The sequence below is a fragment of the Pristiophorus japonicus genome, chromosome 22 (assembly GCF_044704955.1).
Source record: "Pristiophorus japonicus isolate sPriJap1 chromosome 22, sPriJap1.hap1, whole genome shotgun sequence".
Lineage (NCBI taxonomy): Eukaryota > Metazoa > Chordata > Chondrichthyes > Pristiophoridae > Pristiophorus > Pristiophorus japonicus.
In genome coordinates, this window is record NC_091998.1 from 17,965,327 (window position 1) to 17,977,405 (window position 12,079).

The 12,079-nt window shown below is 44.4% G+C and overlaps 2 protein-coding genes across 4 annotated transcripts in view; both read right to left on the minus strand.

Moving 5' to 3' along the window:
• Positions 1-12,079, minus strand: part of LOC139234881 (erlin-1-like) — an 843,171-nt gene that overhangs the window by 112,731 nt on the left and 718,361 nt on the right. The window lies entirely within an intron of this gene.
• The window catches only part of chuk (component of inhibitor of nuclear factor kappa B kinase complex), a 113,188-nt gene that overhangs the window by 47,683 nt on the left and 53,426 nt on the right, over positions 1-12,079 (minus strand). For all 3 annotated transcript variants that reach the window (XM_070865683.1, XM_070865682.1, XM_070865684.1), the window contains exons 4-6: positions 10,546-10,663; positions 8,676-8,745; positions 5,906-5,994 (exon numbers count right to left, since the gene is read on the minus strand). In XM_070865683.1, coding sequence (XP_070721784.1) covers positions 5,906-5,994; positions 8,676-8,745; positions 10,546-10,663 — 277 coding nt within the window. The remainder of the gene's footprint in view (positions 1-5,905; positions 5,995-8,675; positions 8,746-10,545; positions 10,664-12,079) is intronic.

Sequence of the window (12,079 nt, forward strand, 5' to 3'; positions counted from 1 at the left end):
AGGCCGTACCCTTTGTCTCCCAGTAGCCAACTCTGCCCTTGTCAGATAAAACACTGTAGCGTAGGTTGACCGCATCATGGGTGCTGCCAGGGTATCTTGCATCGACTGACATGATGCGCTGCTTGTTGTCATGAGCTGCACATTGATGGAGTGGAAACCTTTTCTATTCCTGTACTGCTCGGAATCCTCCACAGGAGCTCGCAAGGCTATGTGGGTACAATCAATGCAGCCCTGTACCTTTTGGGAAGCCGGCAATCCTTAAGAAGCCCACAGCCCTCTCATGGATCGCTTCTGCGGTCATTGGGAAGTTGATGAAGTCATTCCTCCGCGCATACAGTGCAGCCGTGAGCTGGTAAACGCAGGCATGTATTGCACGTTGAGAGATGGCACACACATGTCCAGTTGTAGCCTGAAACGATCCCGAGGCATAGAAAGAAAGTGCAGCTGTTACCTTCACTTCAACAGACAAGGCAGTTGGCATTCTGCTTCTGGGCTGCAAATCTGCTCTCAGCATATCACAGATCTCAGTGACAACTTCCCAGCGGAAACGCAGCCTTTTGACACAATCAGCCTCGCTCATGTCCAGGTACGAGCGCCTGGTTCGATATTGTCGACGTGGGTAAGACCTCCTGCCCATCAACCTACGGGCTACGACGTTCCTGGTGCGGTGAGCTCTAATCAATTCTCTCCTATGCAGTGAATTGACGGCGAACCATTGCATAATCCGTGGTGTTGACAATGCAGCACTCATTCTGCAAATTTATGTTTGAAACTGGCTATTTGGCTGCCTCTACCTGTCCCTGGCCTAATGACCTCAGTCTCCCTCGCAGCTCGAAGGCTGCTTGCTTGCTGTGTCTTCGGCCACCACCGCCCCTATCCCGTGGCCGAATGGCCTCAGCTTCCCTCGCAACTCGAAGGCTGCTTGCTTGCTGTGTCTTCGGCTGCCGTCGAGCCACTAACGCCACCCCTGTCTCCTACATGGAAGGAAGGGCTGCCTGAAACACCGCAGCTCAAAGGCTGCTTGCTGCCGTTGTTGGGCTGCCATCGAGTCACTGACACCGCCCCCCGTCTCCAACATGGAAGGCCTGCCTGAAGCACCGCAGCTTGAAGACTGCTGCTGCTTCACAGGTAGGAATTTGCAATATTTTGTCTTTGCTTTGTTTATAATTTTTTTATTCAGGATGGCTCTTTATTTGTATAAGTAAGACTGTTGAATGCTTGTAGAATTTAATTACTTCCCCCCCACCCCCTCGTTCCCTACGCCTGATTTGTAACCTACACCTGATTTGTAAAGTGTAGGCAAGGTTTTTCTGAGTGCACAACAATCTGCACTTACTCCATTCTAAGTGAGTTTGGAATAAGTTTTCACTGCCTAAACTTTCAAAACAGGTGTAAGTGGCTGGACACGCCCCCTTTTGAAAAAAAAATCTGTTCCAAACTGAAACTGTTCCAACTGACTAGAACTGGAGCAAACTAAATGCCGAGAATTGCAATTTCTAAGATACTCCATTCTAAACCAATTTGCTCCAAAAAAAAAGGAGCAACTCAAGCCGAAACTTGACCCCCTAGTTGCAGAAGTCCACAGGGGTTAAGACGACAAGAACTGGAAGCCAGTGTAAACAGAAATGGCAGGACGTTGGTCAAGTAGTGAGTGTAAGTATTATCTTGAGTTTTAAATGGAATTGAAATTGTTACGGTGATCATTTGTATATGTCCCATCCATCAGAAGCTCACCATGTGGCAAAAATTATATTTTTATCTTTGCAGACGAAATTGGCCCACAACAAAGGGAGAGAAGTAGAACAGGAGGAGGGCCGCCAAATCTGCACCAAGGATCACCACTGGAACAGAGGGTCGCTGCCTTACTGAGTCGCACCTGCAGAAAAAAAAATTCGCTCTGCACAAGCTGGGCCCACACGCGAGGGTGAGGGTCAATCATGAAAATGCATCGTCGCCCTTCAAATCAACCTGCTGATTGGCCTGCTACGCATGTGACTACTCATTCCACCCATCCTGCCCCCTCCTTTTCTGCTAGCCAATTGACTGATCTGTTGTATTTTGCGGAAGATGATGATAATCCTGAACAATCTGAAGATCAACAAGATCATCCAGATGCGTCTGCTCCAGACCAAGGCAGATGGGGGGAGGAGGGGTCCATGGATCTGTGTTCACGGAAGAATGCTGATCGTGATATGGATCAGTCCATGGTACAGGGCATCACTTTTCCAGACACCCCCATGAGCTCTGCTACAACATTCCTTGGTTTCACACCTTCCGAGGTTGCGGGTCCCAGTGGTGGTGGTGGAATGCAGGTTGGAACACCCAGGGCCCCACTGTCCCAGCCTAAGCCTCGTACTGGAGGAGTGCCGCTATGCAGACCCACGGAGAGGGGAAGGAGAAGTCAACCAGTCTCTCCTGAGATGCAGCCTTCATCAGATGTACATCAGGTTATGTCATTGGGTGAGGAGACCAATGCCCTTAACCGATCACTCGTGGCCGCCATCAGTGGGGTGCGTGATGAGGTTGCGACATTGTTGGGAGAAATATCAGCACTGAGACAGGAACTGAGGGCGGGCATGTCAGAGGGAGTGCAAATGATGGCAGAGGCCATGAGGGAACTAGCTGCTGCAATAAGGGCACACAGACCTGATTTTCAAATGCCACTCCCACTGCAATCCCCACACCAGTCTCTGTTGAGACCCAAGCCAGGCCCCCAGCACTCCCCCCCACCCAACCACCACCCGTATGAGGAAGTGCACATTCCCCAATATGTGGGTGAGAGATGGGTGCAGCCTTTCTTTGCTGTTGTTGTTGTTGAAGTGCATTGTAAACGTTCCAGTAAATGATTTTTTGCATTAAAACTGAATCATGTTCCATTATCACCACACAACATTTAGGAACAATTGTAAAAAAAAAACATCCCTCACCCCTACAGTCATGCGTGTCTGCCGCCCCTAGCCCTGGCCGATGGGCTAGCCGCTGCGTTCTGCAGTTGGCAAGGCAGGACTGCTCTATTTTCAGTAGCTGATTTATCTTTCATTTATTTTTGAGGATGTCGTGAACATGTTGTGCTGAAGTTGTTTTGATGTTGTGCTGATGCTGTGAAGGTGTTTAGTGTGCTTTAGAATCCTTTAACTCACCTTCCTTTCCTCCCCTCCCCCGCCCATCTATGGCTACCTGTGCGGATTTCTTAAATGTAAGGTTTTTCTGTGCATACAAAAGTAGCCTCATACACTGGTCTAAGTTAGTTTGGAGTAACTTTTAGCTGGCCAAATTTGCTTCTATGGCCAAAACAGGCCTAAGTGGCTGGTCATGCCCCCTTTTGGAAAAAAAAACTAAAAAAAACCTAACTAACTGACTTACACTGGAGCAAGTTAAATGGGGAAATTTGCGATTTTTAAGCTACTTGCTCCAAAAAAAGCAGGGCAACTCCTGGAGAAATTTGAGTCCATGGATAGTACCCAAGGTGGCAATTTTCTTTCTTCATTTATTCAAAAACAAAAAGTGATGTAATCTGTCCTTTATCTATGTTGTTCGAACTATTGCATTTTTTTGTAATTTTACATTTAAAACATTGCCAAAGTTTGTTTACATTCTGTATCACGGAAAATTATTCCCGTCCTCATAGATCCCATAATTCAATGCTCTTTAGAAGGCTGGATTGTACCAAGATCCTGCATCTGAAGACATTTTACTGCAAAGATTATTAGACATATTTTTGATAAATGAAAGGCAAGTGATCATTTTCAGTTCATTTGCAGTGCGGGTTGAGTTTTGTGTTATGATACCATAAAAATTAAATAACTGCTGCCATCAGAAATCCACAAATCAACAGGGAATGTTAAGCCACAAAGTAACATTGGTATTACTTTTAAGACATCAAAATACCATGCTCTTAACATTTTTGAAACCCATCCTGTAATTTAAAAAAAACGCTGCTATTTGTAAACAATTAGTTTCTTGTAGAACATCTCACATACAGGCACCATTAATACATAGTACCTTAATAAACAACGGTTATCGATGAAAGACACAAAAATACAATGGACCAGGATAAAACTTACCAACAGATTAAGTAGTACTGAACGACCTGGTCTGCAGCAGAATACTTCAAATATACAGGCCGATCTAAAGTATGTAACTCTGACTGTCAGCCTACTATCATGAATTCCTCAGAAGTTGCAAGAGGACTCCATTAATGGGTGTCTGTCTTTTGATCCTGAAAATGACTGGTCAATAAACCTTCACTTTCACTTTAAATATATTTGCTTGTGGCTATGTACTGCAATCCATGAAGCAGAGGGCTTCATGTTGTAACGTTTCATGATCTGAGATAATTGAAAGGTTTGCGCCACTGTAGCCTGGTCTTCCCGACGACATCCCTGCTTAAGCCCTCTTGTGCAATGTGCAACTAGACTGTGTTGGTCTCCAGAGGTCTCTTCCGCCCATGGGAAGGGAAGAGAACCTCCCTGCGTGCAGTGACTCCCTCCATAAGCAGCTTGGGTGCAGCCGTGCACCTCTGTGCAGTGCTTGTCAGTGTTTGCAGCACCTCAATGCTGTGCAACACTGATAAGCACAACTGTCAAACTAAACCTGCGCATGGTCCCTTTAAGGAAATCAGCTGATGATGTGTCATCAAATGATACCATCAGACCAGCTTCCTTCAATTGGCCGGGAAACGTGCTGGTCGGGCTGAACAAGCCTAATCTCGGTAAAAAATCATTTTGGACAGCGGGCTGGAGTCAGCAGCGAGATCGAGACCCACCACCGACTTCATCCACCGTGGGGGGAGGGGAAATCGCGGCCATTGTCTTTCTGATTTTTCACATGAAGAATTTTATTAAATTACTTGTAATTTTCCGTGCAATACTGCTATTATGAAGTATTGAAAAAACAAATGAATTCACAACTTAAAAAAAAATTTAAGAGAGGCCTGATGGTCTCTCTGACTAGTTTGAAACTGAACAACTCTGGCTGACTCACAGGTTTTGCTTCAGGTGGGTTATCAGTCAGGACCAGCTGAATCTGATCATATAGTATTCAGTGACGCAGAATATTAGAAATTCATATGAACAAAAATAACTCCAGCTCTGGGTAGCTGTTTATCGTAAACAAAAACTGAGTCCGCACAGCTGTCACATATTATTTTTATATCAAAAATGATATCTTATATGAAAGAAAGTCTAGGGGGAGTATTTTCTGCTCATCACCAACAACGAGTTGACTTCATTGGAACCAATATGGACTGCAACTTGACCCATGTTTCCGGGTTGGTACTCGGTCATGAAGTGGACCAGGAGGGAGGGAAATCAAACCTCACATGTCTTCCTGCAGCTCAGAAAATTAATTTCAGGCATGGGAAGAGAAACCAATGCAGGAGATACTCTGGCTACGACTGGATAGGCAAGAGTGAACCCAGGCAAGGGCAGTCCCACTCAGCCGGACAATGAGGGAGAGGCGTTGGAGGAAGATGGTATAGTTAACCATGTCAACAGCTGCAGGCACGCCAAGAAGGGATAGTTTACCATGATCACAGTTCTATGGCGGGGTGGAAACCTGATTGGAGAAATTCAAACCTGGAGTTGCGAGAAAGATGGGGGCAGATTTGGGAGGTGACAACACATTCAAGGACTTTGGAGAAGGGAGATTGGAGATGGGGCAGTAGTTTTCAAGGACAGAGGGATCAATAGTATATTTTTTACATAAAAAGGAAGGGGTGATGATGGCAGATTTAACAGGGAGGGGGGGTTGTATCTGAGGAGAGGAAACTATTTACAGTATCAGCTCGCATGGCACACTAATCAGATCAAGAAAGTTTGCCTATAATGAATTCTTAAACTTATGAAGCTATGAAGGACTAAAGCTTAGACTGTAATGTTTTAAATTCCTGGTCGAACTTTCTTACCTTGCTATTGGCTTCTTGTATCACAATGTTTTCAGGTTTGAGATCTCTATGGATAATTCTGTTGTCATGTAAATACTGGATGCCAGAACCTGATTGATAGCAAATGCAAAATAGTCACTAAAAGTAGCTTAGTTTTAAATATAAAATTTGAGTTATTGTTTTGAGGATTGATCAGATAAGTTAATTTTTTTTTAAAGCAAAAAATGATGGAAATTTACAGGAGTTCTGACAGCATCTATTATTAGTTATTATAACTGGAAATTGGAAGACAAGCAATCTCCTTTGTAGGACTGAATAAAAAATAAAATAATAGAAGAGAACAACGCAAGTCAACAATCAGTTAACTGGCTTGAATGGCCAACAAATAAGTTTTTGAAACTGTGGAAAGAGGAGAAAACTGACTAATGCTCGAAAAGGTCTTACTTAGACATTAAAAAAGAGCAAAATATAATTAAAAAGAATTGTGAAGCAGCAAAATAAGGCATTGGAAAGATTCACACAAGGAATAAAAGGCAAGGAAATGGGGAAAATAAATACAAAAACTACAAATGCAAGAAACTGGAAATTTAAAAAAAAAACAGAAAAATGCTGGCGAAAAACCTCAACAATGCAACAAATGGTTTTTAATTAACCCCTTAAGTTTTATAACGATTAACAAGCAATCTCCTTACAGGTCTCTTAAAATGTTGCCACGCAGTTTCAGATGCACACTGATGCAAAAGTGGTGCCTCAGGCATCAGGTCGATGATTGGACGACGCGATGTAGTGTGACGCAGTGGTAGGTCGTCTCACACTGCCTCAACTTTGCACTTCACCAAATCTACTGGGCACTTCTCCAACATTTAGTTTGAATCTTTTTAGAGTTAGAAGACAGCCTGAACTTCTGCCCATTTCCATTATCATTAAAAAATGAATGCTGAAGCATACTCGGGCAGGCATGCGGGCCTACAGCTCTGCAGTCGATGACCTCAGTGTAATGATCAGCAAGGCACAGCCAGCATCGTCACTTCATGGGGCTTTTAAGAATTATCTAGCGGTTGTGGCATTTGTGATCATTATGTTGTTCATGAAGAGCCAGATCCAGAAGCTGGGGAAAACTTTAATTCAGGACATCGTTAGCGTTTGTGGGACAAAACCCCATTCTGCACCCAGAGTTTTGTAGTAATATAGGGGTCAAGTTTCGGGCCGTGCCTAGAATGGCGCAGCCCCGCGAGCCACACTGAATTTCCACGCTCAAAACCGCGCAGAAAACTTACCTCGGTATTCTCAACTCCCTCAGGCCGATCCAGGCCCTCGGCGAAGTGCAGCACAAGTTGTTGGGGGCGGAGCCAGGTCCCTGCGCTGAAAACAGTGCCGGGACCTCTGCACATGCGTGCTGTAGTGTGTGTGCGTGTGCAGTAGCTCCAGGCGCCCAAGACTGTGTGGGAGGGGCCCGAAACACGCTCACTGGGGCGGCGAAGTTCGGACTGCACCTCCTTCCTCCAGCTCCTGCTCTGGCTCCCCACTTTCCGGTTCAGCTCACGCTCCCTCTGGCTCTCTCACACACCCCCCACCCCAGCTCCCGCTCCGCTGCCTGCCGCTTGCCCCCCAGCCCAGCTGCCGCTCTCTTTCCCCCTCCCGCCCTGCCTCAGCTCCCACTCCGCTGCCTGCCGCTCCCCACCACCCCCCGCCCAGCTCCCTCGCCTGCCGCTCTCGCCCCGCCACCCTCAGTTCCCGCTCCGCTGCCTGCTGCTCCCCCAACTCCCGATCCGCTGCCAGCCACTCCGGCTCCCCCCGACCCCCTCTTCAGCTCCGGTCCGCTCCTCTTCTTTCGGCGGGGCCCGCCCGGCATCTTGCTTGAGACGGGCCCCGCCCGAAGTCTTCTGCCCGGCTTCTTCATGTAAGCCGGGCCTGTTCAGCCTCCCCCCTCTCCTCCTTCCCACACCACCTCGCCTCTCCTCTTCTCTTCTCTCCCCCACCTCCTCTCCCCTTCCCCCCCCTTCTCCTTCCCTCCCCTCCCCCTTCTCTCCTCTCCCCCCTTTCCCGCGCTCCTCCTCTCCTCTCCCCCTTTCCCCCTCGCCGTTACCCCCCTCCCCTCTCCTCTCCCCCTTCCTCCTCTCCTATCTCCCCCTCCCCCTTCCTCCTCTCCTATCTCCCCCTCCCCCTTCCCCCTTCCTCTCCCCCTCTCTCTCTCCCCCCCCCCCCCCCTCCTCCTCCTCCTCTCCCCCTTCCATACAAAAAATACTCGCGTTGTGTTACACAGGATCCGTGGAATTTTTATAACACGGGAAGGTGGCCTCAGAAGCAAAAAGATTGTGAACCCCTGCTCTACAGCACAGTGCACTGGTTAATCAATACGCTACATAGAAACATAGAAAATAGGTACAGGAGTAGGCCATTCGGCCCTTCCGAGTCTGCATCACCATCCAATATGATCATGGCTGATCATGCAACTTCAGTACCCCATTCCGGCTTTCTCTCCATACCCCTTGATCGCTTTAGCCGTAAGGGCCACATCTAAATCCCTTTTGAATATATCTAACAAACTACACCACAGAAGTGAAGGCTTCCAATATTCAGTGTATACATTACAGAAGGAGTACAATTAGTTAAAGAGAGTTATTTTAATCTTTGGAGGATGTTATACCAGATGTCCCATGGTGTTAATAACAAACATTATCAGCAAAGTGTGGTGGAGAAAGCATGCCAAGAAGTGCGACACAGGAAATGCACGCTACGCGCAAAATTGTGAATATAACAATTATTAATAGATGGTAAAAATGTTACATACCAACATCCTGCAATAAGCTAAGCACTTGGCTTTCTTTAAGTCCACAGCAATTTTCAGGCTTGTTTAATAACTTGAAACATAAAACATACAATCAACAAAGAACCACCAAGGAAAATAGATTTATTTTTTAAATCAAAAACTGTAGCACATTTATCCTGCAGGAGTATGGAATAATGCAGTATAAACCAACTTCAAAAAATATATTGCCCAATAAAGATATTAAAACTAACTTAAACAAGCAGAGAAGAAAATAACCACTAATGCAAAATAAAAGCTTCTTTCAGAATCCTCAAAAAAATAGAACATTTGAAATGCAGAAGAGAATATCAAATACTTTTAAAAAAACCTGAAGGTTCGATGTCAAATATCCTCTGTTCAACCTTGGTGCAAATAATGCTTTAAATGTACCCTGGTTTTACGTAAAATTTTCGTTATATAAAAGTTATGGTTCGCAGATAGAATTTAATGTTCAAGCCTAATGAATTGTGACAGTGTTGAAACTAAACAGGAAAACAATACTTTTTTCCCCTAATATATTAGAACAGGTATTACTCAATAAGCTGAGTCAGCATTATTTCACACAAAATCTACTTTAATACCATGGGTAAAGTAGCCAACCCAAATAGGAAAATATCAGGAGATGCCTTCCTCTTTAAATATACTTCAGAGCAGATGATATTATCTTTCATCCTCATACACTCTCCGAGCACCTCCCAATCTTACCAAGCATCCACACTGCACTTGCTCAGCGAGAAGAACAATTCCCACACAATGATACATACCCCAAAAATGTTCATACCCTGAATTTGGTAACCAATATATGAGAAATAGTGGTCCCAAATCCTTGATCTCTTGAGACACAAGCAACTAGGAAAATTACTAAGGCTCTCGATCCTATCAAATTAAGACAGGTACTATTTACATCCAAATGTGGAATATGTACTTGTCCTTAGCCCTGTAAGGTGCTCAACAGAAGGGAAGGATGATATCCTCAATGAGAGATGGCATTCTAAAATGCACCTTGTCATTTGAATGTGGGTGTAGGTCGACCAGCTCATGCTCATTTAGCTATGTTGATGCAACTAGCCAAGGTTGGAGTTTCTGAGGATAATCGCAAGTCCATTGTAGCAAAGACTCATGTCTGTGGAATATGGGGTTCAGTTCAAATGCCAGAACAAATGGTTTGGTAGAAGGCCTGATGTTTGCTTTTAGAAGCAGAAAATTAGCAGATGTTCCCCAAGTGAATACACTCAGCTAAAAGCCTGCTATGCCCTGAAAACACTTCATTTGACACGTCAATCTTACAATTCCTGAACCATTCTGCAAGAAAAAAAAAGTGTCCAGGTTCTTTTCCAAGCATCATGTGAGTATCTGTTCCAATCATATCTATAATCAAAATTTGTATAACTATGATTATCAGCATGGTTTTAGGGAACCAATCATATGGGAGGGAGGGGTGGGGAAGGGAAATCAGCCTGGTCCACCAAAGGAAATAAAGAAGGGAGCGGTTACAAACAACACTTTGCATTTTGCAAAATTTGATAGTGACAACATTTAAAATCCCATGAACTGAACGCCAGGACAGTACCCACCATTCTCATTCTAAGAGCGCCTTTCAATGTAAAGTACAAAAATATCGTGAACAAGTGAAGAGAAATATTCCTTTTCAGGTCAACAGCCAGCATAAGATAATCACCAAAATGACAACCGCTCTTATTTTCTCTTAATTTATGCACAGACACTGCCCAGAAACATTGCAAGGGTATTCAATACAAAATATTATTTTGTAAAACATTTGTAGCAACTGCATTAGCTGCCATTAGGTTCAACGTTCCACTCACTCAGGTCTCAGTACAAACTTAAAAGTTACCTTACGTAAGTCGCCTCCTGTACAGTATTCCATCACAAGGAGAGGGACATCATTAAATGCAATACCCTGCATTTCTTCTGGAACTTCACGTGCTGTTACAACGTTTGGGTTGTTTAGCCTTTTTTTTGAAAAGGAGAATAAGAGAGAAAGATGTATATGACCCGCATCGTACACTCAATTGATAATGTCAATTGCATATAAAGTGAAAGGAGACGAAAACATTTAAACTTGAAAATACATTCAATAAGCTAATCAAGTATCAATCTACAATGGCCCTTATTGGTAAACTGTCGCAATATATATTCCCTGCAGCAAAAAAAATATTTATTTCTTATATAAAAAGGTCCTGAAAACTCCATTGTTTGAATTAATTACACTTGTGATTTGACAATAAGAGGGAAAGTGGTTAATTATTGCCATCTTTTATCCATAAAATAGAGAGATATTATACCTCTTATCAGCCTGGATCAGAAACATGCACAAAATTCATGGCTTTTATGGAACATTCCAGCCCCAAGTCCAGCAGGAGCGTGGTGGAAGGAAGCTAATTTGTCGGGGCTCCTCATTGCCCATCACTTTCCACTTGTTTGGATGGAGTCCCACCCTGCCCAAACATGGTGTCCAGCTCATAAGGGGTGTGATCAGGGGATGGGATACTAGGCCAAGGGTTTCCTCATCCCTTTCCTGGGGGCAGGGGGGGGGGGGGGAGGGGTCTGGGGAGGTGGGGGCTGTAGGCCTGGGTCACTGCTTGGGCAGCTGAAGATATTAAACATTGAGTCTTTTTTTTTTAAACCTTGTGTTTTATGGCAGGCGCCCTAAATGCACCAGCAATGGAAAGGGCGCCTACCATCAGTGTTATAATGAGGTGATCTCCCCTGACCCTGCATACTCCAGAATGGTCAGCGCCATAGGTTACTGGTGGGCCAACCCCATCAGTTAAACTGGGATTAAGGCCCTTGGATTTTTGATACCATCTACCAGATCTCAGGTGTCAGCCTTGGCTCAGTGGTAGCACTCTCAACTCGGAGCCAGAATATCGTGGTTTAAACCCATCGTAGAAACTTGAGCACACCATCTATGCTGACATTTTAGTGCCGTACTGAAGGAGTACTGCACTGTTAGAGGTGTCGTCTTTTAGATAAGCCATTAAACCTGCCCTTGCAGATGAACACAAAATATTCCATGCCACTATTTAAAGAGGAAGGAAATTCTCTCAGTGTCCTGATCACCAAAAAGAGATTCTCTCATAATTTAACTCATTGCAGTATGTGAAACCTTGCAAATTGGTTGACACATTTGCCTGCATTAGAATACTTTTTTTTTTTTTTTAAAAGTACTTCATTGGGACGTTGAGGATGTGAAAGCTGCTGACAAAATGCAACTTTTTTCCTTTCTTAACTTCATTAAAACATGAAAACTACCTCTTCCACCTTTTCATTAGCTCAATGTGTTTGCTAAAATCCATTTGAAATATCTATATTTTGAGGAATTATTAACTTTTGGCTATTTTGTAGAGTTAAAAAGTGAAAAGTAT